Source organism: Cephus cinctus, unplaced genomic scaffold (genome assembly GCF_000341935.2).
Source record: "Cephus cinctus unplaced genomic scaffold, Ccin1 Ccin1_scaffold1841, whole genome shotgun sequence".
Taxonomy (NCBI): domain Eukaryota; kingdom Metazoa; phylum Arthropoda; class Insecta; order Hymenoptera; family Cephidae; genus Cephus; species Cephus cinctus.
This window is the reverse complement of record NW_014334022.1, coordinates 20,214-44,271: the sequence shown is the minus strand read 5'-3', so window position 1 is coordinate 44,271 and position 24,058 is coordinate 20,214. Positions and strand designations below refer to the sequence as shown.

At 40.5% G+C, this 24,058-nt stretch overlaps 8 protein-coding genes across 29 annotated transcripts in view; 2 read left to right on the top strand and 6 right to left on the bottom strand.

The window, feature by feature from the left end:
• LOC107273716 (troponin T, skeletal muscle) overlaps positions 1–3,554 on the bottom strand; it is a 10,243-nt gene extending 6,689 nt beyond the window's left edge. For 2 of the 9 annotated variants that reach the window (XM_025091073.1, XM_025091074.1), the window contains exons 1-4: positions 3,360–3,536; positions 2,165–2,210; positions 1,604–1,631; positions 298–318 (exon numbers count right to left, since the gene is read on the bottom strand). Coding sequence is in view for 3 of the 9 variants with exons in the window: in XM_015752192.2 (XP_015607678.1) it covers positions 2,165–2,190 (26 nt within the window). In the remaining 6 variants the exon portion in view is untranslated. Of the gene's footprint in view, positions 1–297; positions 319–1,603; positions 1,632–2,164; positions 2,211–2,475; positions 2,586–3,359 lie in introns of those variants that run through there. The other 7 variants (XM_015752194.2, XM_015752195.2, XM_025091075.1 and 4 more) reach the window with 6 other exon arrangements.
• The window catches only part of LOC107273711 (anaphase-promoting complex subunit 4), a 19,357-nt gene extending 4,163 nt beyond the window's left edge, over positions 1–15,194 (top strand). The window contains exons 1-7 of one of the 3 annotated variants that reach the window (XM_015752183.2): positions 11,643–11,754; positions 12,409–12,635; positions 12,710–13,089; positions 13,160–13,642; positions 13,713–13,936; positions 14,004–14,575; positions 14,644–15,194. In XM_015752183.2, the coding sequence (XP_015607669.1) occupies positions 12,530–12,635; positions 12,710–13,089; positions 13,160–13,642; positions 13,713–13,936; positions 14,004–14,575; positions 14,644–15,053 (2,175 nt within the window). In that variant the 5' untranslated portion in view covers positions 11,643–11,754; positions 12,409–12,529 and the 3' untranslated portion in view covers positions 15,054–15,194. Of the gene's footprint in view, positions 1–11,642; positions 11,755–12,193; positions 12,317–12,408; positions 12,636–12,709; positions 13,090–13,159; positions 13,643–13,712; positions 13,937–14,003; positions 14,576–14,643 lie in introns of those variants that run through there. The other 2 variants (XM_025091071.1, XM_015752180.2) reach the window with 2 other exon arrangements.
• Positions 3,770–6,322, bottom strand: LOC107273721 (U11/U12 small nuclear ribonucleoprotein 35 kDa protein). Its single transcript, XM_025091078.1, has 5 exons — positions 5,563–6,322; positions 5,261–5,476; positions 4,970–5,183; positions 4,771–4,884; positions 3,770–3,973 (listed from the first exon to the last, which is right to left on the bottom strand). Exons 1-5 carry the CDS (start codon positions 5,563–5,565, stop codon positions 3,903–3,905), a joined length of 618 nt encoding a protein of 205 aa, XP_024946846.1. The 5' UTR covers positions 5,566–6,322; the 3' UTR covers positions 3,770–3,902.
• Positions 6,576–11,342, bottom strand: LOC107273710 (CBL-interacting serine/threonine-protein kinase 23). 4 transcript variants are annotated; one of them, XM_025091069.1, is made up of 8 exons: positions 11,127–11,337; positions 10,628–10,819; positions 9,741–10,559; positions 9,453–9,656; positions 9,242–9,383; positions 8,956–9,155; positions 8,689–8,841; positions 6,576–8,251 (listed from the first exon to the last, which is right to left on the bottom strand). In XM_025091069.1, the coding sequence occupies exons 4-8, from the start codon at positions 9,626–9,628 to the stop codon at positions 6,826–6,828; spliced, it is 2,097 nt and encodes a 698-aa protein (XP_024946837.1). In that variant the 5' UTR covers positions 9,629–9,656; positions 9,741–10,559; positions 10,628–10,819; positions 11,127–11,337; the 3' UTR covers positions 6,576–6,825. The 4 variants fall into 4 exon arrangements, with proteins under 4 accessions (XP_024946837.1, XP_015607663.1, XP_015607665.1 ...); XM_015752177.2 differs by lacking the exon at positions 9,741–10,559 and having other exon boundaries at positions 10,729–10,819; positions 11,134–11,342; XM_015752179.2 differs by lacking the exon at positions 9,741–10,559 and having other exon boundaries at positions 10,729–10,819.
• Positions 15,195–15,209: 15 nt separating the features above from the next.
• LOC107273723 lies at positions 15,210–17,141 on the bottom strand. 3 transcript variants are annotated; one of them, XM_015752217.2, is made up of 5 exons: positions 16,336–17,141; positions 15,979–16,230; positions 15,773–15,907; positions 15,605–15,710; positions 15,210–15,538 (listed from the first exon to the last, which is right to left on the bottom strand). In XM_015752217.2, the coding sequence occupies exons 2-5, from the start codon at positions 16,228–16,230 to the stop codon at positions 15,366–15,368; spliced, it is 666 nt and encodes a 221-aa protein (XP_015607703.1). In that variant the 5' UTR covers positions 16,336–17,141; the 3' UTR covers positions 15,210–15,365. The 3 variants fall into 3 exon arrangements, with proteins under 3 accessions (XP_015607703.1, XP_015607701.1, XP_015607704.1); XM_015752215.2 differs by having other exon boundaries at positions 16,418–17,141; XM_015752218.2 differs by having other exon boundaries at positions 16,501–17,141.
• Positions 17,142–17,192: 51 nt separating this feature from the next.
• Positions 17,193–18,715, bottom strand: LOC107273724 (transmembrane protein 60). The gene is made up of 2 exons (XM_015752219.2): positions 17,639–18,715; positions 17,193–17,529 (listed from the first exon to the last, which is right to left on the bottom strand). The coding sequence occupies exons 1-2, from the start codon at positions 17,852–17,854 to the stop codon at positions 17,353–17,355; spliced, it is 393 nt and encodes a 130-aa protein (XP_015607705.1). The 5' UTR covers positions 17,855–18,715; the 3' UTR covers positions 17,193–17,352.
• Positions 18,716–18,941: 226 nt separating this feature from the next.
• On the top strand, positions 18,942–21,342 carry LOC107273720 (NADH-cytochrome b5 reductase 3). 7 transcript variants are annotated; one of them, XM_025091077.1, is made up of 5 exons: positions 18,953–19,099; positions 19,462–19,607; positions 20,028–20,357; positions 20,427–20,615; positions 20,674–21,342. In XM_025091077.1, the coding sequence occupies exons 2-5, from the start codon at positions 19,587–19,589 to the stop codon at positions 21,055–21,057; spliced, it is 924 nt and encodes a 307-aa protein (XP_024946845.1). In that variant the 5' UTR covers positions 18,953–19,099; positions 19,462–19,586; the 3' UTR covers positions 21,058–21,342. The 7 variants fall into 7 exon arrangements, with proteins under 7 accessions (XP_015607690.1, XP_024946845.1, XP_015607694.1 ...); XM_015752208.2 differs by having other exon boundaries at positions 19,081–19,099; positions 19,550–19,607; XM_015752206.2 differs by lacking the exon at positions 18,953–19,099 and adding an exon at positions 19,157–19,289.
• On the bottom strand, positions 21,273–23,913 carry LOC107273714 (T-complex protein 1 subunit beta). The gene is made up of 5 exons (XM_015752186.2): positions 23,761–23,913; positions 22,636–23,379; positions 22,260–22,562; positions 21,812–22,193; positions 21,273–21,729 (listed from the first exon to the last, which is right to left on the bottom strand). Exons 1-5 carry the CDS (start codon positions 23,761–23,763, stop codon positions 21,557–21,559), a joined length of 1,605 nt encoding a protein of 534 aa, XP_015607672.1. The 5' UTR covers positions 23,764–23,913; the 3' UTR covers positions 21,273–21,556.
• Positions 23,914–24,058: the final 145 nt, after the last annotated feature.

The following is a 24,058-nucleotide window of genomic DNA, read 5'->3' as shown; positions in this document are numbered from 1 at the left end:
GGGGGGGGGGGGGAGAGAGATACAGAGAACGCCAGAGAGACGAAGGATGGAATAAAGAGAGACAAGAGAGAGAGAACGTATAAATGAAGAGTAGCGATTGAGCGCTTGGACAGTGCAAATTAAATAAATAGTTGTGAGGTGTAAATAAAAAAAAAAATAATGATAAAGAAAGAAAGATAAGAATATTATATAAGTACGTATATATAAGTCGGCACAGTAGCGATAGATAATAGCGGACGGACAGACTGACTGACAGATATACAGAGAGGCAGGCATTTTTCAGGCAGTCAAACTTACTCGATCTTCTTCTCCGGCTGCCTGTTTCAATCGAATGTAATCGGGTTCGCGTCGCGTGCGTCGATTGGTCGATGCATTGGTGATTCGATTGGTGATTGATTTTGTGTGTATACATTGGGAACATAGAGAAATAAGCCATAGCTAAGTCAGTGATCACGACGTAACATAGTCACATATCTCGAGTCTCCTTAATACATGCTGACGTAGTCGGGACAAAAATTGAAGAGAGAACGAAAGAGTCGAAAGAAAAAAAAATTACAAAAATAAAAGAGCAAAATTTCATTAAATTCCTCGTATGGTTCAGAGTATTGTGAGGATTGCGTCATCAGCATCCCAAAAAACAGTGCCAATTCCATTCACACGATTTTTCGATACTTTTTTTTTTTCGTACGAATTTACACACAGTCCATTTCTGGAACCGACCCGTACGCCGTTTTAATTTTGAAAAAAAAAATAAATAAATAAAAAATAAAATAAAACAGGGCTATTGCCTTGAGGCCTTCTTTTTTTATATCTGCCAAATTACGTGCGTCTAGAGATAAAGTGAAAGAGAGAGATAGAAAGAGAAAATGAGAGTGAAGCCAACGGGGCACCAACTCCATCCAGCCAAGTTATTTTTGAACGTAAAAGATGCTAATTTTAAACGGTGACGGGTGGGTTCGCCGGACACTACGCCCCTTTCTAGAGAATCTCGAGAACACGTTATACTTATACGCTAAGATGTTATATCCAGAGCTGGTACTGGTTACAGTATAGCTGAATATATCTATAGGTTATACCTATGTATATAATAAGCTGATACCTACGACCGAGTTTCCAAGTGCTTGCTGACCCATTTATAAGACGTTGCGTAATTTATCCAGACCTTTTGCCGATGGTCAATAATTATTAACAATGAGGTAAAATAGGCATCGTGCTGGCACGAGGAAGCTCGTCTTGACTTTTCAAACATGCAAATCGATCGCCGATATCTGTCGATTCTGCTTATCGAGTTCGGCAGATTTAACGCTGATGCGATGTGTTAAGAGAAAATAATAAAAAGAAGAAATAATACGAGACATCGTATCGACGTTGGCAGATATCGATTGCGACAGATCGATAATTATTAATTACTATTTCCTAATAGTAATTCCGTAGTTGGTAACTAGTACTTGAATAGGTATTGACTTCTGGCACTTACTTCCTGTAAAAAGAGAAACGAAAAGGAAACTTGTTAGCACTGTGGATATTTTCTTTTTTTCGAGAAGAAATTGGGGTAATTTTTTTTTTCTTCACCCAATTTCGATTATTTTCACAGGGAAGATACTTACACTTCCTCGACCTCCTCCTCGCTGCTGTAAAAAATAAAGTACACAGGGTTTGGTTAGTTATTCTTGACATGCTTTTTTGGGGTAACCAATTTTTGAATCACGTGTAACATTTTTAAGGGATTCACGGGAAACAGTCGGACACCAATTGGATAAACAATTTTTATGTAACAGACAGTTCGGACAAGGGTTTCACGCGTTATCGTTAAAGACTGGACGGACGGTTGATCTTTATCCAAAATTCCTGACAACACTCAAAATTACAGCGAAGAAGGTGGACATTTAAGAAATTGAGGATTTTCGGTTATGCATTGGCTTACGTGATAGAGACTTTCTCAATGTATCGTGTAATTGTTTAACGTGTTGTAAAACGTCAAGCTTCGAAGATTTATCCGAGATATCGAAATCCTACGTAATATTTAATAATGATAAAAAAAAAATGTTTTGCCAATTTTCAACATTATGACAAATTAACGAGGCAGCGATTTACTAAATATCTGTAAGGAAGTCCGATTAATTATTATCGATCTACGTTAGCTGTATATGGCAAAGATACTTACGAGTATTGGTCCTCGTCGTCAGACATGTTTTCGGGTGGTTACGTTTCTGCAAGTGAAAAAAGAAGAAAAGATTTTTAAAACGGATCTTGAGAAATTGATGAACACGTCTTAGAGGAATTGGCCGATTAAAAAAAAAAAAAAAAATAAAAGAACCGCAATGAAATTCCAGAAATAACGTCTACCGATGACGAAATACCGATTAAATGATAATTGAATGAGATAATCGGGCAGGGAGAGCGGGACGAGGGGCAGGGGTGGCTGTTAACAACGGGGGAGGGATAATTGAAAAATAAATTAAAAAATTTGCGAACCAAGTGAGGCGAGTCGTTAGCTGTTCGTTATACCGGTCCAAAGGGTAACCTGATAGGTGTCGAGGCAGTTTGCTAACCCTGGCCGCAAGCTCGATGCCGCAAGCTCTATAAGGAGTCGAAGGGGACCCCCTATCCCCTTTCCCTACCCACCCTTCTTCTACTTAGAGTTCCGCGCCGCGACGCTAATTATAGAACCTTGGCCCCGTCCGCGACTTCGTTCGCGGCGGTTCATCTTTCCCTATGAGCTTTTGGCTTTGCTACGTGAACGCGCTCGCGAGCGTTTAACAGACGGAAATATACCGGCGGATATATCCCGTGCACTACCCACACGCCACGTCAGGAAGCTTACGTTTGCCAGAATTTACTGAAAGAATTTAATACATAACCCCGCATACCGATGACAGACAGTAGCGATGAAAGTTTTTTTTTTTGTAACTTTTTTCTTTCAAGTACTTTACCCCGTCTTTTGGTAACAGCTCAGAATAATATTTAAAGATATGATTTTCGCGGGTTTTTTTCAGCGCAGTAGGATTTAACGTTGCGAGAAGTTCACTTGATAAAAAAAAAATAGACGCTCGACCATGGCTCGGTCTCACGTTACACACAGCTTCCACGAAGAGCACACAGCACGTAGACAGCGTCACGACGTAGTATGGCGTTAAGGTGAAAACTTGCACTTTTGTTTGTTATTAAAAAAAAAGCGTAGTGTTACGCAAACGGGCACGTAGAACCATATTAAGAAGGCACAGAACGATAGTACGGTTACGCGAAGCGGCAGCCATGAAACTTTCACTGTATTAACAGAGCGTCGTCGTCGCTCGACGTCTTTGTTATTTAATCTATTGAGATAACGCCAGTTAGGATGGATAATAAAATGAACTTACACTCAGGGAGTGTGATAGAATGAGTGAGAGTGGGATCTTGGGCCCTAGCCGAGTGACTGGTCACCACACACGGGAGAGCTTTTCTGGTGGAATGTGGAGTCCGCGACAGCTAGAGCGGCTCTGAAGTCCGACCTCTTCGTCCTCGGCAAAACCAAGACTCGAGTTGCTCTTCCTCCTCTTCTTTCCTATCCTATTAATAGTCGGATTCGATTTGAGAACTCCGCGAGTACGTTTTCGTTATCCCTCTAAGAACGATTATGCCCTCCTATGCGGAGGATCCTCAGGGCGCAAGCGTTGCTCATCCTCGACCACTACTATTTTTGTCGTCGGTTCCTACCAGATACCATCTTCTTCTACCTCTGCGTCTCTTATTCTTCCTCTGCTTGTACTTGGTCTTTTCACCTATTATCTCCAACACCAGCATGCCGGACTCTGTCAGCAACGTCCCAGCCCTGATCTGCCTTGCCGAAATGGTACCGCAGCATCCTATCAGGATAATGGTACGGATCTCCAACGGAGACTCCGGGGTAGGGAGACCAAGATTTACATTAGTCGGAGCACTCGTACTCTGCAAGAGTGAACGCTCTTTGCGAGCTCCTGGACCAGCTTGGAATCTGCATAAAAATAAAACTAGTTTACAACTATTTAATCGTTGTTGAAGATATCTAGCTGGCTGTTGTGTCATTCAGCGCGTTCTTTTACGAGTTCTCATACTTGTTCCTAGTTGATTTTTTTATTTTTTGAAAAAAAAAGAAAGAAAATGAGAGCATGACTCGAGCTTAGGGAAATAATAGCTGGCTAGTTCGCTGGTAAACAAACATAAGTAGGTTGAGCTTTCCGCTGGGAATTCATCTGTAGGTTGTCAGTGAATTCTTTTAGGAGTTGTGTAGCAGTGAATGCGCATGTATCTGAGGGTGATGTTGCGAGGGTGGTAGTCTTATCAGTGGGAATCAGTGGGAAGGAAACCGACTCGCTCATTTCGGCTGGAGGATCTTGGCTGCGCGCAACAGAGTCCCAACCGGCGACGCGCCCATATATGGAGGGCGGTGTCCCGGGGGAGGGCGTCGTGACGCCCGCTATAAAGTTGCTGCCGCGAAGCCGCCTCGCGACGTCGCTACCAAAACACCGCACGATTCTCTTCGATTGGTCCTTCTCTCATGCTTATTGGCATCTCGACGACGTTTCGGGAAAACAAGATGAACAGATATCGAGTATCGCGACAGTATCCCGTCTGGTGGTTACACCTACCAAACTTAGACAAACTAGCAACTTATTTGAATCGAGATTAAAATTTATCACTATTTATTTACGAATGGAATGCTTTTTCTTTCTTTTTTAATCACTATGTACATGTGGATGGATTTTAAGTCGATCAGTATTTCGCGTAAATCGTGTATTGGATATTACTTGCTATTAGTTTCTTCACGTTGCCTCACAACACCTGGTAAAATTGGTTTCTTGAATGGTCTGTCCTTTCCTCCAAATCTCAACTGCCCTGATTCCTTTTTACCACCGAATCCTCCACCTATGTAAAATAAAGTTTTGAACATTAGATGGCAGATCATAACACTCGATTGACGTCTCATTTCTCAATTTATATATCTACATACCAAGTCTACGTGGTTTCCAACCCTTCATTGTTCTGCTGCATTCGAAATCAACAAATATCTTAGAACCTTTTAGTATTGTGTCATGTACACGTTTTGAAGCCCATCTTGCTTCGTCCTCTGTTTTCATTTCTACAAATCCATAACCCTGAGACAGTCCTGTTACTATGTCAACTATAATCTTTACCGAAACCACTTGTCCGTACCTTGAAAAACACTGTAACACAAGATAAATGCTAAGAATAAAAGTTACATGTTCTGCGATATTGTTAACAGTAAATGTACAAGAAATACCTCTTTTAAATCTTGTTTAGAAACGTTAGGTCCAAATCTAGATACGAAGAGAGTTCTGTCTGGCTTTGATTTCAATCCATGCGGAGGCTCATAATGTGTTATCATTGCTCTACTGACAGCTCTATCATGTGGTTCTGTATCAGTACCATCAATGCTACCAGCTTTCAAAGGATCATATTCTTTAGCATATGGACTCCAGTTGATTATTTTGTCTTCCTGAAACATAACATAACAATAAGATTTGAATCCAAAAATTTCATTGTTAGCTTAAACCGCAGCGCATTGTGGGTATGGAGACTTACCATTTTTCGAATGTTGAATAATACGTCTTGCTTGTTAAATCTAGAATCTAAAATATGTCAAATAGAATTCTCTGCTAAATAATTAATCAGTCGAACTGCATAGGTTAGAATCAAGTACACAAACCGTCACCAAAGCATGAATGAGTTCTGAAAAATCGTACAAGGCGGCCATGTTTTCTAGTGGCGTCTTCTATGGCGCGCCGGGCGCCATTTCAGACGTCGTTCAACAATGTCCGAGCGTCTAGTAGACAGATGGCGTCGCGATGCCAATTAGTTTCTGCGGGAATTTTCTTTAAATAGATTCAGCAGCGTATCCCTCACTGGTGCCGTGTTTTCAACAGGTGGAAATAAGTTCAAAAATATCTGGCAAACGTCCATAATGCGAGGACGCGAATAATCTGGACTCCATTATTCGTTCACGTACGTCAAGATTCAATAAAATATAGAATACTTTATTTAAGGCACGAATGAACATTGCTATCGTGTACATAGTGCGTTAAGGCAGCAATGGAACTTAAAAGATTCTTAATATCTAAAGTAAGTAAAAGCTCCGAAACCCTCGAGTATTTTTGTCAGGCGAGAGTAACGCGTCGTCGATTCTTGGCCGGGACGGCCAAATTCCTTCACAATTCACATTATTCATTCCACCCACCAGGGGATTTGAACTTTGTAAAATGTTTGCAGGTTGGTCCATTCTTTACATATTTCACTTCAGTTATCCCTATCACCGAATAAGCCGTTGGAGGTTATATTAACCTATACGAGCTCGAGGTTGATGTGAGCTCCCATTCTTCTTAGAGCCAGGATAGTGTTGACGGCCTTGACCCAACGTTTCTTGATGACGTAACGCTTTAACCTGACCTTCGAGATCGGGTTGTCCAAGGCAGCCTCGAGCCAACGGTGCTCCAGGAGTTGTTCCGCCCGCGGTCTCATTCTGAACAAGGTACAAGTTTAATGGGACTGATGGTAATTGACGTGGCAAAGCAAGACAGGCAATAAATAAAAGAAAAGTCTCTCGCGTGATCAGTTAGTCACCTTTATATTAAATTTATAATAAATAAAAGAATAACATGCACAGGGGCGGATCCTAAGAGGAATTCGACGAGATTCAGAGCCAAGGAATATATCAATCAGGATTACGTAGATCGTCGTCAAGAAAACGAACTAGGTATATCCAAGTCTCTCTACATGGGAAAATCCAATTTTAATCCATCCGTCACAATTAGATACGCATTGGAAGACCCTGAGGATGAACTCTTCTCGTCAACGGTGTATGAATGGTGGCGTCGAGGGTCGACCACCACCCACGGCATTAGTTTTCTGCGACTCTGATTGAAAATATTCGGCGAGGGAATTCATTGATTTTCGAGCTATGGATTCCTCGCCGCACCAGTCAACACTGACTGATTTTCTACCAATTCCACTGGGTCTGGATGCGTCGTCCCATTCTCCTAGAAGCTGCAGCAGAAGGTCCTTCGTACTCGTAGGCTCGTCCAGGTTAAGATTCTTGTGAATATCCTGCAGATTTGAGATGCGGGGCACATCCCTACAGGTCTCGCTAAAACGATGCTTTGACCGCGCCCTTCGCCATGGTGGAGTCAGATCCATTTCTCTCTCCACGTTCAGGAAGGGTATCTGCATATCCTCCATTTTGGATGTAGACCCAAAGGTATGACTCTTCTGCAGAAAGGTACTGGTCTTTACACGATCACGAAAGAGTCGATCATAGTTGGTCGACGAATTTTCTTTGGGGACTGCACCATCCATTTGGAGCTTTGATGTTTTCTTTAGGGTAGCGAATGGGGTAGGAATTGATTCTGTGTTTCTTTCAAACGTTCGTACACCATTGAAAGTAGTACCATTAATCTTTCTTTGTTTAGTAATGTTCGAGAGCTTCTCAGAGATCTCATTGGTCCTGGTGGTAGTATCAGTGAAAACGATGCTATCGCTTCTCTTGGAGGAGATTTTCGTCGTGGCACCATTTCGTGAAAGTCCAGACTTCTCGTCTTCCTTTGGCTTTGACGTTTTAACTGCTTTATCTTGGACCCCAGTGGAATTAACACTAACGAAAGCCTTAGCTTCTTCTGAAGAAGCGGATTCTGCAGGGAGGTCAACATTAGGTGCGTCATTGTCAGTCCCAGATACTTTAGGTCCCATGGCAATTGATCTAAGGTGTTCAGACAATTTAATGATCTCTTCAGCTAATACAATCTGCGCTGCAGCGTCACGTTTCTCTGGTGCCAATGCAGTACCCTCAGACGCGCGTCTTTCGAAGGCGTAAGAAAAGTTTGGCACCGGAAGTAGGAAGTTGCCATTCTCCCTCGGTGAGCTGGTACTTTCTGACAATGAGCTAGAGACACTACCACAGGGCGACGGACTCTGACCCCGCAGAGACACCGATTCCACGTTGTTCTCATCGGAATTGGACCTCCTGGCGTTGTCCGGATGCCAGGAACCATTAGCCTCGTGGTGCTCGATCAAGTAAGGGCTGTTGGGATGCTCTCGCCATCGCTCGACGAACAGCCTCAGATTGTCCTTGGTAACGTCGAGCTCCTCTCTCGTCACGATAACGTCAACGTCCGTTCTCGGTTTCTCTACTTCCGCTTTCTCCCCAACCCTGGTCGATGGTACGGTGGACCTTTTGGCCAACCAGGGATGCGCGCGGCACTGAGATGCCGAGGCTCGCAGTCTGAAAGACACATCATCATCATCCCTCTTTTAGGATCAGTCATTCTCAGAGGGTGGCCTGATCGACGGCATGCTTGGAACGTAGGATGAACCTTACGAAATACGACCTCGCGAGCTCTTTTTTGTGTTTCTCTTTTTCTTATCTCTCTCTTTCGATCTCCCTTTCTCTCTTTCTCTCTATTCGAGCCTTTCGAGGGTGGGTCATTTTTTTTAACAACTTGCCAAGGTCAATCGGGCTGTTCGTTAGCACGTCGCGCGAACAGGACAAGTGACACGAAGGACACATGGGTCATGTCCACCTGGTGGAACTAGAGGAATATGGCGAGAGACAACCACAGGGAAGAAGGTCACGGAAGCTCTTGGAAATGTGAATATCAAGCGGGTATGGATTACGTATGTGTTTCTAAATATTCAAGGGAATCCACAAAGCTTGCTTACTCTTTGTCCTTGATCAGAAGACTCCTGATGAAGTCCTTGGCGTCCTGGGATATGTCGGCGAAGGCCTCGTCATCAAAGTCGTACTTGGCGATGGTCACGTTCGCCATCGTCTGCATATCGTTGTCTCCCATGAACGGTGACAACCCTGAAAGTCTAACCATCCAGGTAGACCATCTCTGTAGTACAATTCTTATGACTCTCTATAGAATGTACCAGGTAATATCCGGTGAATCTACTAAAAAAAAAATAATACTAAATTTCACTTACAGCACATAACAAATGACGCCGATGCTCCACATATCAGTGCCAAAACCTATTTGGTCGAAGTTCACGACTTCCGGTGCAACAAACTCCGGCGTACCAAAGAGTACCTGAAGCTTCTTCTCAGGGTCGTATTGTCTTGCCAGACCGAAGTCTATGATCTTGATACGATTGCCCTCTTTCGTAAGGCATAATATATTTTCAGGCTGTCAAGATATAAAAGTGACAGTTAGCCAAGATGACTGGCGATGGGATATTTTACCTGGTACAATCATTCATCATGATTCCTCACTTTCATATCCAGATGCAAGATATTCTGCGAGTGAATAAACTCCATACCCTCGCATATCTGTCTCATGAAGACGGCGCAGCTTCTCTCAGTCAGTACGAAGTCATCGTCGATCACCCTCTCGAAGAGTTCACCGCCTTCGATTCTACGAATAATAATCGGTAATCCATCGTACGCTAATACATTGAGTAACTCGATAGAAAAATTAACTAACAATTCTAATATAACATATATCTGCTTGCCGGTGTTGATAGCATCATACAGCTGTATCAATCGAGGATGCTGAAGTCTCCTCATGATCTCGACTTCCCTCTCGACAGCACGTCTGTCCTCCTTCCTTGCAGTGTTGACAACCTTAACAGCGAGATGCAAGCCGCTAGACTTTTCCATGCATCGGTAAACAGTACCGAACTTGCCCCTAAGGATGACAGAGTATTTAAAAAAAATATTATCATCTAAATTTTTCTTTATTAACACCATCAGCGCATCTCTTCTTCTCAACTTTTATATTTGTTTTTCTTTTCCATTGTTTTGTTTCGAGTACCGGTCGGATGCTGCGTTAAGAAATCAAGCACCGCAGGTGCCAATTTGTCATTTGACATCTTGGCAACCGGGTGACTTGGTTTGTTCACTGTTAGCCAGCTTGCAAGATCGGTGAGTCAGTGAGTTAGTGGAGCAGCCTGAGTGGAACGTTGTTACGCGCGATGCTTCGACGCCCGTTTGAACCCTCGTGTCAAGAGCGTCTTGCACGTAGCGGGCGTCGCGACGGCCAGCATCTGATCGAATTGCCGTCGAGACGACGTGCAACGTCACTCTTCGAAGCGAAGGCATTATTTATAGACGCGAAGACCTTGATTACCTATACAAGAACGTGTACGCACACTCTTTTCACTGTTATTATTCGACGACCAGTTTATACAGTTTGGTGCGTCTATTCATATATACGACTGTCTAGCGTATAGACACAGTGATATAGGTGTGTACCAGCGAACACAACATCATAGGCGTCACGACGACGCGCGGATACAATCTTCGTTCTTTGATGATAGAAAAATATTTTCTAATCCGATGCTTTATTCCGGACCACAAGAGCGAAGGCGATGCCTAGCGGACGTTCCATGGACGTTCTATACTCAACCAGCATCCACTTCTTATTTCATTGTCTCTTGCGATAGTGTGACGTATGCGTATCACGTCGATGTTGCGTAGCAAGAGTAGCGCAATGAATTTATGAGGTGGAATATAGGTATAGATGCCGGTTGCCAAGACATTCCACGATGAATTTTGCGCAGGATCCTTTTTCTACGATAACAGCATCTAGCTAGCGGATCTCGTTAAAATTAATTGAGACCTTCTACCGCCTCTTTGGCATTATACATGGATACCTACATCTTTATATGCATATTGTACAAAGTGGAATTGTATACGTATATCCTTGCGTCATCGGTGTGCACAGTTATAGGCTAAGCATCTTCCAACTTACTACTTACCGTCCAATCTCTGATTGGATGTCATAATGATCCTTGAATTCAACACCCTTCCTCACGGTGACGTCTCTGTACGGGAAACTCGGTTCGATCTCTAAAAATGCGAGACAGTATTAATTTTGTCAATTTACAAATCACTCGGCTCTACTTTGTATAGATTGGCAGTTGACCCAGAGACTTGTGGTATACCGTTAGCATTTATTTCAATTGAAATACAAATTGCTGGTTACGCTTAATTGGAATTCTCAAGCATGTAAATAAAATGCACGTGGATATTGGCGATACGCCTTACGTTTACGTTACGTTATACGTATGTACGTATGATTTTCATGAGTTTATGACAACGAATTTTATGCAAATTTAAATGTATGTGCACTCGTTGGCGATGGTGTTAAGCAAACCTCTTACCACCAACCGGGTCCGTCTCGTCCACGCGAATCATCTTTCCCAAGGATCTTCCGCGTTATCTAGCCGATCGCGGCGAACCACGCCGTCGACTAACTTCAGGACGGAAATCTAGCTCACGAAACCGACCCGGTACACCCTAAAGGCAATTATTGACTATCGCGCGTTGGAAGCTCGAGGTCTCGGAGGCAACGGGCAGCCTCTTCTTCTCGGCTCGGACGGATTTAGATTTTCGGCGGACGCCGCGGATTCTGCTGGCAGTCACGTGGTCAAGCGGCGTCTCGACGCTCCCCCACTATTATTGCCGTCACTCTCTCTTTTACTCCTTGTGTACTCTTTCCTTCTTGCGCGTCCCGACGACGCTCTGTGCTTCACAAACTCTCCTCCTCACTCCCGTCGACGTCTCCTCTTCTTTATCCTCTATCCTTACTACACGGGAAACGTGGCCTCGATATCGTTCCCCGATGCACTGCACTCTCGTAACCGGCGCCTCTGCTACTTTTCTCGGCACACCATGCAGGCATAGGCAGTGTATGCGTGTTCGTGGATGCACGACTTGCACTGGAATATCGAGAAACGAAATGTTTGTATGATCTCAGGAATTCGTTTATGGGGGTCATATACGTATGTATATACATTTCTGATGCCGTTTCTCAACGGAACTTTATACGCGTTACCTGCGGATTCTTATACGTTTCGTTCTTTTGAGGAATTCGAGATTTCTTGTAAATTGTAAAAGTACTTACACTTTTTTTTTTGGTGTTGCATATTTTGTGTGTTATTAGTCGGATTTTTGTGCATTTGCCTTCTTCATATATCTTTTTGCTGTCGTATAGTCCAAATTAAAATTGTTTGTGCGGTATATATTAATTCATTGTTGAGACGTTTCTTTTATTGCTTTTAATTTAGCTAGAATCAGATATTTTTATTTTATTAGCTTTCTGACCGTATAGGGCTCTGATAGTGCATCGGACACCCCTGATGGAATTTTTAGCTGAGCTGGCCATACATTTCTGAATTATTGTTGACTTTTGTGACACATGTCAAAACTGTGACAATATTTAATGGCCGGCCGATATAGATAGATAAATTTTGGCGGGAAAATTAGGGGGAATTTTCTCTTGGACGCAACAACTTCAAGTGTCATATTTGGGATGTGACGGGGTCAGACGGGGTAGGACACAAAGTTAGCACGAATAAACTATAAGACTCTGATAGTACGTTAGACACACTGGTGGCGGCGCCATCACTTGACACATTTCCTATAATGTATTGCAGGTTTACAGTATGTACAGCATGGCGTCGGTCAGCACCGGTATTGTTAACTTTTAAGTTGTACAATAAAACGGTTTTTTATCAGTAATATAAAATCTTGAGAATCCAAAGTCTTGTAAAAAAAATGTCTAGTACTATGAGGCAATTAGAGGAGCGACAGCTTCCTGCTCAGGTGACCATAATGCGTTGGTCACCTAAGATGGACTTATTGGCAATAGCTAATATCAAAGGTTTGCATTATTTTATTTATGGTTTAGTTATTTAGTTAAGTGAATATTATCATTTGACAGCAAGTCCTTTGTAGGAGAAGTGGCTCTACACAGATTAACATGGCAAAGGGTATGGCTCCTTAGTCCTCAGGATGAATCGGACACAGTAATAAATCTGGCATGGAGGCCGGATGGAAAGTTACTAGCCGTTTTCTATAAGGAATCCAGATTGTTACACCTGGTGGATATTGAAAACAAAAATATAGTTCATAAGACACAGTTATCAGCAGATAGAACGATTACTTGTATGGCTTGGTTACCCTTGAGCAATCAGGAAACTGAGAAACCAAATTCTGATAAAACCAATTCATCACCAGCAAAAGATTATTTACCACCCTTACCAAGTCTCAATAGAACCTTTGGTCAGGAGCCAGAACGCAAGGAATTCCTTTCTCAAACGCTAGACATGTTATTTGTGAGTTGAAAAAATAATTTTATTCTTTATGTCAATAGATGTCAATCTTTAATGAAGAAATTTCTTGCAGCTTGGACAAGATAATGGAAATGTTGTGATGCATGTTTTTGGAATGTTCTACTGTGGAACGATTGAGGTAGGCAGGGGTCCTATTCTGAAAATTTCTGGTGGATTGGGAAAATCTATATGGATATCCTGGAAAGACGAAAATAGTATCGATGTGACAAATTTGTCTTGTCCATTGCTGGAAAAAAGTGGAGCATTCTTAAAGGTTGCCCAAGCACAAGCAAAAATAGACTACCTCATGGATTACCTTTCACGCACCTTAATGGCCATTTCGGAGGCATGGGAAACAATACTTTTAGAAATGGATGAAAAACTAGCCCGATATGCTGAAACACAACCCCCTGGAGGTGTTGCTGCTGATTTTCTAGAATTACTGATGATCGGTATCCCCACACAAAGTCTAGAAAACTTCCTACTGCGAGATTTAACTGAGAAAGGTCTTAAAAAATTAGGACACAGCATCGAAATGTGCTATAGCAATATACAGGTCTCTACCAAATACCACGAGCATGAATGGAATACAAAAATAGAGCCACGTAACTTAAAATATTTTACAGAAACTAGTATTGAAGCATTTAACAAGTGTAGGAATGGCTCTGGTATACCAATTAGCTGAGATGCGAGGAATGGCCAGATTAGGTGGGCCCTATGAAGCTTTGGGATTTAAAGACGAAGCCCCAATAATAACTGCTTTACGTGCTGCTCAAGCATTTCTCGCTAAAGCTGCAGAAATACAGCAAGTTATAGATCACAGTATGCGAGATTACAAGGCATTCTTTAGGTACTGCGTATCCAATTGCTGAAAAATAATTACCAATTGTAAGATCAACTATTATACCTTTTTTCAGATGGTTATATGTTGTTATACTGAGACTAATCGATGAGAGAGTACCTTCAGAAGCAAGCAGAGTTAGTCAACAGGAACTGGCATTCATTGCTGAGTTTCTGAGAGGCTTTGACAAGACAGGATCTAATACTAGTGGACGAAAAGTCGTGAATTTGGAGAAATTGGGCCAGTACCTTCGTCGGGAGCCGTTGCAAACTTTTTTAACACCCGAAGGAAGCGAGTGGGCATCCATGCTGGATGAAAATCAATGTCTCCAGGATCATCCCCTGATAATCAAACAGGATCTGTCGTATTCACTGCTTCAATCCCACATCAAATTGGTCGAGGCTATTGGAGGAGTCTACAAGGAAGCTTATCAAGGCTTAGTGAAGCACTTCGCTGTTCTGACGACGACTCTGCCATCCTCCAAATCTTTACTCTTATCGCAAATGGTCACAGACGAAGGAAATTTACTGATCGCATTTGTTAAGACTGACCGAAAGCTTCTCAGGTTGTTCAAAATAATAAACAATCCCACAGAACCAGCAACGCTGTCCCTGCAAGCAGCAGTAGTCAACGTGGATCATAGACAAGGTCAGCATAGGTAATTGAAATTGGATAATTGGCAATTAATTTTATTAATTACCTATCGTTTCTCACAGGAATTTACAGCAAAGGCGAAACAACGATAACAGATCTGCAATTTTACTCCCAGGACTTCCTAAGTCTGTTGCTCCTAAATCAGCACAGCCACGCGTCCTTTCTCATCCAATTGCCAGTTAATCATCCACGATTATTCGGTGAGCTAAGTACAGTCATAGTAGAATTAGGAGAACTAATAAGTGGGGCATCCTGGCCACGACCATTCCACGGTATCTCCGCGAGGCGATTGGCCGTGAGTGGGCCACGAAAAGTCGCAGCAATTTTAAGCGAAAGTAACAGGAAAATCCGCCTCCTGGATACTGAGGTCGAACCAGAGGATGAGGAAGAGGAGGAAGATGACGAAGACGGCGAAGGAGATGACACTATGATGGATACTACAGCTGGCATTGCCAGTACGTCACAATCATAGAAGCTATGATGTTTATTCACAATTAAGTTAATAATAGACCCGTCTTCTCAAAATATGCAGAATAATACGTTTTCTTGTCTTATCAGATAAATTTAATTATACTAAATCTTACATTACTGGAACAAAAACATTTTTCTCCTTAACAGGCAGTTTTGCTTATTTTCAAAAGACTAATTATAATATTTCTGCTCTTGAATTTGTACACCAAAGTGCTAAATCCTATCTATAAGATAAAGTTCTAATCTTTTCTGTAAATGACAGATATAACTGAGTACAAGGATACAACCAAGTTATAATGACTAATGTCCGATCTTACGGGATGGCTTGTTCCTTTTGCATTAGTTTGAAAACCTTGGGAAAGTCAACGTCCATCGCGACGTTATCAATTCCTCTGGATTCCACAGATGTTGGAACTTCCGTGGATGGTACGTTTTGTACTTTAGGGTTATATCTTGCTGGTGAGTTCTCTCTGGACTCCTGCATCTCTGCAAACATACAATCATTAAATAATGTCACGAATATGATAATAACATGGGAAGAATGAGACTTACCAAAGAAGTGATGATTCTTTCTTCTTTTCATTATAACAATGAACAGTACAATTGCCACAGCCAGAACTATAACCGTCACTGCAGCCATACTTCTTAATAAGTTTGTCTGCAAATGTGAGATGCGTCGTAGAGACTATCTTTCTATAATTTTTCTAACATCCTCATTACCTCAAAATTATTTTCCCACACATCTTCTGAATCCTTTCTAACGACCAATTCTACCACATGAATTTTGATAACGGAAGTATCAGCTATTCCTCTTGACACGCACTTATAGAAGCCAGATTCTGCAGTAGAAACACCCTGAAAAAAAGTAAAAATTTTTCTATACTTACTGCAAATTCATAGAAAGATGTGCTATCCCGTTCATTTACCCTTATGAAGAGTTTTCCAGTGAGAACTTCATAATTGTATTTCTCTGAATCGTGAGGATTACCAGGACTAATGATGTGTTGATTATCTTTCAATTCCCAGAACATAAAACGATGATAATCGTCACTACTTAAACAGGGAAGTTCTGCCAAATGACCAGCAGATACTTCTCGCACCATAACAGCTCCATTGGCATAATTTATTACTCCAGCAATCAGTACTGAACAAAGGAATAGGAATAATTGTGTGCTCATCTGCAAATGATCATTAAATAATATTAACGAGTGCGATTACTAGAAGCAATCTCATTATATCCGTGTTAAATGATTGACAGCCCGATCACTAAACACAATTCGTACCTTCCGACTTTTCAATAGAACTGCTCTCTACGATTTACTGATAATACTTCAAATTGCTCATCCAATTGTAATATTGACTTACTGTATCTCCTTTAATCGAAGACTGTGAAAGGTGATGCTGTGAAACCGGTTCTTACGTGGATAAATAATTTGCGTAACAATTACCCCATATACAATGAAAATAACGGGAAGATCGCCATCGGGTAGTATTGTGTAATCAATTTGGAATTATTCACAAATTATTTTAAGGCTTCCCGATGATTGACGACTGATGATGTTTATCACAGTGTGTTTCTTTCACATTGCATAATAAGTTCCGTTAATTAATTAATCCAATATCAGACCAATTGCACTATTGAAAATCGCTGTTCTGCACTGATGAGAATTCTTTTGCCAATGAACAACTTAGTGGTGCTTATTTATATCTAGGCTCTATCATCCTTGGAGTAACGTGTATATTTATAGTGAGCCAATCGCCCGTCTTGTGACCACAACGTCTTCCACAGGCCAACTTCAGACAAAACAAACCCGAAATCGCTTTCAAAAATATTGACGTCTGCGGAGTAGACGACCGTTCTCAGTGGGTACTTGATGAAAATGATTTCCTAGGCTTCTCAAACCTTTCATTACGTAATAGTATTTCGTATATCATTAGCGTTATTCTCTTGGAGGAAAGAGAGAAGCTACTGAAGGATTCCTTCTCTCTGAATGTTTCCCATTTTATTTGCATAATGCTAGTCTGTTTTATTCAAAAAGTCTCATATGCAATGTTACGTAGTACTTTTGTCTTATTGTTACTATTTTCACTATTGTCATTTCAATTGACAAAGCCACAAGTGCTCTTCAACATTTTACACTATGCATATTGCAAGAAATGTATGAGAAGCATATGACTGTGGAATTTAACAAGCTCAAATTTTCATTTAATATTTTATGTAGCTATGCCGTTGTAAATCAATTTTTCATAAGATGTAGATTTAGTTGGTTGCAATATCATAGATTTTGGATAACCCATGGTCAATACTTCGAATGATGTATCAGGTGTACAAAAATATCTACAGCCAAAGCAGGCAGAAGTAGCCAAAAAGGAGCAAGCACAGCTTTGGCAGGTAGATTCCAATGCGGTGCTTCCAATTTCAAACAAATTAATATCTGAGCACTGAGTTTCATTAAGACAGCTGCCATGTACCAAACCTGAAACAATAATATTTATATACCATATAGCCTATGACCTATAATCTGAGTATCAAAGAAATAAGTAACGATATAATATGAGGTAAGAAGAGTGAATAAATAAAATTACTTTTCTTCTCAAACTGCTGGCTCTGTCGTGTCCATTTTTGCAATGTGATATCATATTAAATACAATATAAATCAGGAGTATATTGTCATAGAGCCACATAGGAATGAAGACAATAAACCAGTTCCACTGTATTCTCAAATCTAAGCGCAACACCAGTAGGATCAGGAAAATGAGAAGATTAAACCACGTGAACAAAGCTCGGTGCAAAACAGCCATTTGACACTTGAAATGTTAAATATTCAGAAAATCAAAAGAACGCACATTCCACTCTGCCACAATGTAACTTCATTTCCTTTTAATATTTTCTTTTACTTCCTTGCATGTGAATAATCATTAGCTACCATTCACTGCCAAGAGATGATGTGATGGTCCTATGTACGTACATTACCATCAGCCGCAAGTATAAACCACCCACTTGATCAACAAGTTATGTGTTCCTAATTGCTCCGTTGCTTTTATGTAAGGATCATAAAATATTCATTAAAACTAAAATATTTTTTTTATTGCTTTTCCAAATAACCGAGCAGATTCTCGTATGATTTTCTTAATGAATTAATTCGTAGCGCTCATTCTTCCTCGAGCCGATCTCCTATACTGGTCTCTTAAAAGCACCCCTCTTGTCCATTTCTAACTTTTTTCTTTTTTCTATATTTATTTTTCCGAATTTTCGAATCTCCTATTCCACAGGGTTGCCTTGGCTCGGTCGGTAAATACGACAATCCACTTGTTCTCCACACGTGATAAGTGGCAGCATCTCTATGACAACCACTGAACTTTTTACGTTAAAATGATTCCGAATGTATTTTGAAAATCAGCTGTATCTCGGAGGCTGATACAGATCAAATTGCGATAGGGCCACTTTCAAAAACACTTTTTACTTTTTCGAACCTCAACTTGCAGTCTATTCTTGAATTTTGAAACTACTAAAAATTACACCTTTGGGAGTATGCTAATCTCGCGTTTAAAATGTGTCCTCACTAAGAATAGTTTCTAGTACTGTACTCTAGTATATATTATAGTACTCTAGTACTATAAGCTAATATCATATCTTTCATCTGATTAAGAAACATGTTGGCGTTATTACAAATTTCATGATAATACAGGAGGAATGACAGTATTATCTATCTTAAATTCTGTGACAATCGATAATGACAGAGTGATTGAGTCACAAAATAATAAGGCACGTAAAGTTTTAAACACGAAGAACAATTATTTACATTCAATATCATATAACCAGTATTTTATAGCTATCATTTGAATATTATGCGAAGAATTCGTAGTGCTCCACTCAGTTTGTGATACACTAGGATCACGTGAGGACCAATGAGGCTGTGCTAAAAGAAACTGTACCTTGAAAATTCCATTCATTCCAAATTAGTATTTTATTTGTTTAGTATTCGTGCATGTAGTATATGCGTACTTGAGATGTCTTCTACAGTAGAGGAGAGTTCATCATCGGCAGTACGTATAAAGATATTTGTTCTTCTCCTATGCTATTACTCCCAGAACATACGTCTCCATTTATAAATAGAATCTACCGTTCTTAGATCGGGTTCACGAGTGAACCTGGTCTATTTTAAAGGAAGCGCTCTGGTATTGTACTTTTAGGTTTAGCTTTGCCGGTTTATTATCTCAAGGTATCTCGCGACACGTACGTTTAACTTTTCTTCCTCCTTGAACTTTCTATCGCATGGTCAGTTATTGAATTCCGCAGAAAATACTCCTCTTATCTTTAGCGTCGTATCATTATCTCTGCTTCTGTTCTTAATTACATTATAATTCTCTTGAATATTCGGTTGTTTATTGAATCTTTTCATATACAGGACTTTACTCTTGAAAACCGGTGATCTTTACATTTTTCATGCTCAATCTGTGATTTTAAGAACCTGCTGCTCTTGACACATTCTTTAGATTCGCTAACCACGTGCCAGCGAGCTAGCAGGACCTCATGTTAAATCCACGAGCGCTGGTAAATAAAAAATGGGCTTGTAAAACTCTTTTTTTCTTTGGACATGTTAAGTACTATCTGATCAGTTTTCGTGCATGTGATTAAATATCTGAAATGGTTTGTTGGATATACTCATAGTCAGTATTATCGCCTGTTTCTTTTTGTAATTTATATAACCTCGTGGATCGTTACTGATAGTCGTACATACATGGTTTTTTTAACGTAATTCTTATCACAATGTTCTCATACTGTAAGTCGTGAAGTTACGAGTATTTAGTTGAACGATTTACTATTTGATGATGATGTTTTGGGTATTGGCAATTCTTTTTGTAGTATAAGAGTTTAACTTTAATTACTGTGATAAATAACAATACTAGTGATGGTTTTGTACGGTGTCATAAATGAAGTTAATTCTAATTTTATTTCATTTCTTTCCTTTAGATACTGCCACTTTTGGCTGCAGTTGGAACTGTTTTAGCTACTGGTTTGGTTATCAAGCTTTATCAATCATATAAAAATGGAAAGAAGAAACATCCAATTTTGCTGGTGGATCCAGTTGTCAAATATAGTTTACCATTAATCGAAAAAGAGATTATTAGTCATGACACTAGAAGGTTTCGGTTTGGTTTGCCTACTCCCGAACACATTCTGGGTCTTCCGACTGGACAGCATGTTCATCTCACAGCTAAAGTTGGAGATGAAGTTGTGATACGTGCTTACACACCAGTTTCCAGTGACGATGATTATGGCTACGTGGACTTGGTCATCAAGGTAATTATTGAAATACTGCTCAGTAAAAACATTTAACCACATTAATTTATGCATTCTATCAATTTTCAGATATACTTTAAGAATGTTCACCCAAAGTTCCCTGAAGGTGGAAAAATGTCTCAGCATCTTGAAAGTCTTAAAATTGGTGAAACGGTCGACTTCCGAGGGCCCTCTGGACGTCTGGTCTATAATGGAAATGGCAAATTTTCCATCAAGCTCCTGAGGAAGGAACCTCCTAACGAGTACACTGTGAAATACGTAAGTTTTATATTTATTAATCAGTTGGTAGATGTTATATTTCGTCAAACTTCTCCAGGTGGTAATGATTGCCGGAGGAACTGGCATCACGCCTATGCTACAGCTTATTCGAAAAATGATCAAAGAGCCTGAAGACCATACTAAAGTATCTTTACTATTCGCTAATCAGACTGAGAAAGACATACTGTTAAGGAACGAACTTGATGAAATCTCTAAGAAACATAGTGAACAAGTGAAAATCTGGTATACCGTTGATACAAGTAGCAAGGATTGGCCATACAGTACTGGATATATAAATGCTGAGATGATCTCCGAGCATATGTATCCTCCATCACCAGACACCATTGTATTGATGTGTGGTCCACCACCTATGATTAATTACGCCTGCAATCCTAGTCTGGATAAAGCAGGATACGATCAAAAACTTCGATTTGCATATTAATCCGTGCAATTACTAATCAATCACAGTTCAAAATGAAGCCCGCTTGGTTTTCTCTATACGAAATCGGTAGATTGTTGAAAACCTGTTGTCAATATAAATATTACTTTTTAAATTATTCCATATTTATGAAGTAGAGCTAAATTCTATAACTCTCATACCTTATGGAATATAATTAAATAGTTCTGTATTATAATACAAAATAACAATGCGATCCGTGACATTGGTTGAGGCATTTATTTATTAATAGTAATGCTATTGTATTGTTATAAAAAATGCTAACCACAAGAATGCGTGCTTATTTAATTAACGTTCTGTCACATTACTTGTTTCAAATAGAACGTTAAAACGCGGATGAAATAATCTGTCAAATACTAGGCGTACAATAAGAAATATATATATAATTCCAAACGCGTTCCATCGAAGTCGGTGCAATAGTATGAATGAGAAGCTGGATAAACGGAAACGAATTTGATGGAAGTAAATAATGGAAATTTAAGAATTAACAGCGTCCACGGTCCGTTACTCGCTTCCTAGGTGCAGCACGTAGAATATCGTCTACGCGAAGAATCATTTCAGCGGCTTCAGCTGCACTGAGAAGTACCTGCCTCTTGACGGCCCAAGATTCCGTGATGCCCAACTTCTTCATGCAGCCTACTTTACCCGCATCCATATCTATGATGAAAACGAAATCGATTATTGACCATCAATGTATTTTAAAGAGAAGGAAAATAATAGAAACGATTGATATATTTACCTAGACCAGCAGTGGTGGAACCAGAATTGTGAGCAGCTCTTAGTTCGCTCACCAACTGTGCGGAATCGTATCCAGCGTTATCGGCGATGACAGTGGGTAACTGTTGAAGAGCTCTGGCGAAAGCTTCCATGGCAACAGCTTCCTTGCCGGGAGTAGCGGCTGCAGCTTTCATAACGGCACCAGCCATTGCCATCTCGCTACAACCACCTCCGTAGACAATGCGTGATTCGCGTACGGTGGCTGCCAATACGCAAAGTGCGTCGTGCAGAGATCGTTCGGCTTCGTCTAGAATCTGTTGAGTAGCTCCGCGGATAATGACGGTGCAAGCTTCTCCGAGAGGTACACCTGAGAAACGTAAGAGCGTATCTTCGCCGATCATGATCTGAAATTTAATGCCATTAACATTGTTTTTATTATATTGAGTTGTCGAGTATAGAAATTTACATACCTGTTCGATCACATCACATTTTCCCAATTTGACCATCTCGGGATGTTCAAACGTGCTGACGATTTCACCCCCGGTAACAAGGGCAAGTCGCTCAATTCCGTCAAAGTCGGCATGTTCGATCGCCATAATTCCTGCGTCTGCGAATAGTTGTTCGGGGTAGTTGTAGATCAGCTGCCTGTTGATAAATACATTGCAGTTGTGTTTTATAATCTTGTCCACCTTATCCTTCATTTTTTCTTTCTCAGCTGTTTCCAATTCAGCGACTTTCGCCATTGAGTCTACGCGAACTCTTGACCCGAATACCTATTGAAGAAAATTTTATTTTATTTGATGTCCATTGTATTATCATTACTTATTATAGTATTCAAAAATTAACCTTAATTTTATCAGTGTCCATGGGAGTGTTAGCAATAAGAATGCGAGCATCAGTGATTCTCTGTGGTTGATGAACTCCTGGTTTCTTATCTAATAAAAATCCTTCGTCCAGGAAAGAATCTGCTAAAGTAGCACCTCGTTTCTTAATTATCTGAATAGCTGACAAGTTTCCAGAGCCCTTTAAACGCAAGACAGCATCGACAGCAAGCTTGCTGAAATGCTCTTTGTGCTGTGAGAGGATCTTAGAACTGAGTGTAGTCCTAGCGATGTTCAACAGATCTTCCCTGAAGCGTTCAGGATCGGCAGAATTATCAGCTGTTGTATTATGCAAAGCTGTGCGAGCAACTGCAGTGGCTTGCCTCCATCCAGTAATGATAGTTTGGGGATGTATCTTTTGCTCAATTAATTTTTCTGCTTCTTTCAGCAATTCAGAAGCTAAGACAGTTACGGAAGTTGTACCATCGCCAACTTCATCATCTTGAACTTTGGACATATCTACCAGAATCTTGGCAGCAGGATTGTCAACTCCTACGCTCTTTAGAATGGTGGCACCATCATTGGTTACCTGAACCTGCCCAGCAGAATGTCCATGGGAAACCAGGATCTTATCCATACCCTTGGGACCAAGGGTAGATTTTACCAAATCTCCAATAGCAATGGCACCCACAAACAAACTCAACCTGGCAATTTCAGCCTTCTCCTCTTCAGCTTCATGCTTGAGGATCCTCACAGGATTTAAAGACACCTAAGAAAAACAGATTTCTATGAGTAAGCATAAGTTATTGTTTCTAGAAACCCATGGAAGTCTCACATAAACAATAACATTAACGAAAAATGGAGCGCATGAATTTCTTAATCATAGGATATAGTATCAAGACAAAAAATTCTCTGGATATATCGTTGAACTATATTTACATCTAAATTCATTATAAAATAATTCTCAAATCTGTTTGAGGAGTGGCTCCTGCTCCAAGAGACACACGTGCGCCATTTGTCACCTCATTCTGTAAAATTTATAATCTTCCACTAAAAGATTCTCTTCACACAGAAATAATAACTGAATACAGATACTACCAGTAGAACTTTCAGCCTTATAAAGTACATTAAACAAATCACTGTGTGTTACCATTTTAATTCGTCGCAGAAAAATACAATTCACAAAGCAATGCCGGGATACGTATTCTTCCAAACGAAACGAATACCGCAAGGCCTCACACTCGCTGGTCTTGTAGGAGGCGCTGGAAGTCGGATCATACCCTTAAAGTCTTCTCCACAACCCACATAATTCTCCAGTTCACTTTTTCCATTGGTCTACCAACTGGACGTGATCAATACGAGCCAATTCCGTAACAAGATCTAACCGACGAAATTAACATCAGAGCTGTCTATCTGGTAGCATAAAATACTAGAATATTCTTTTACGC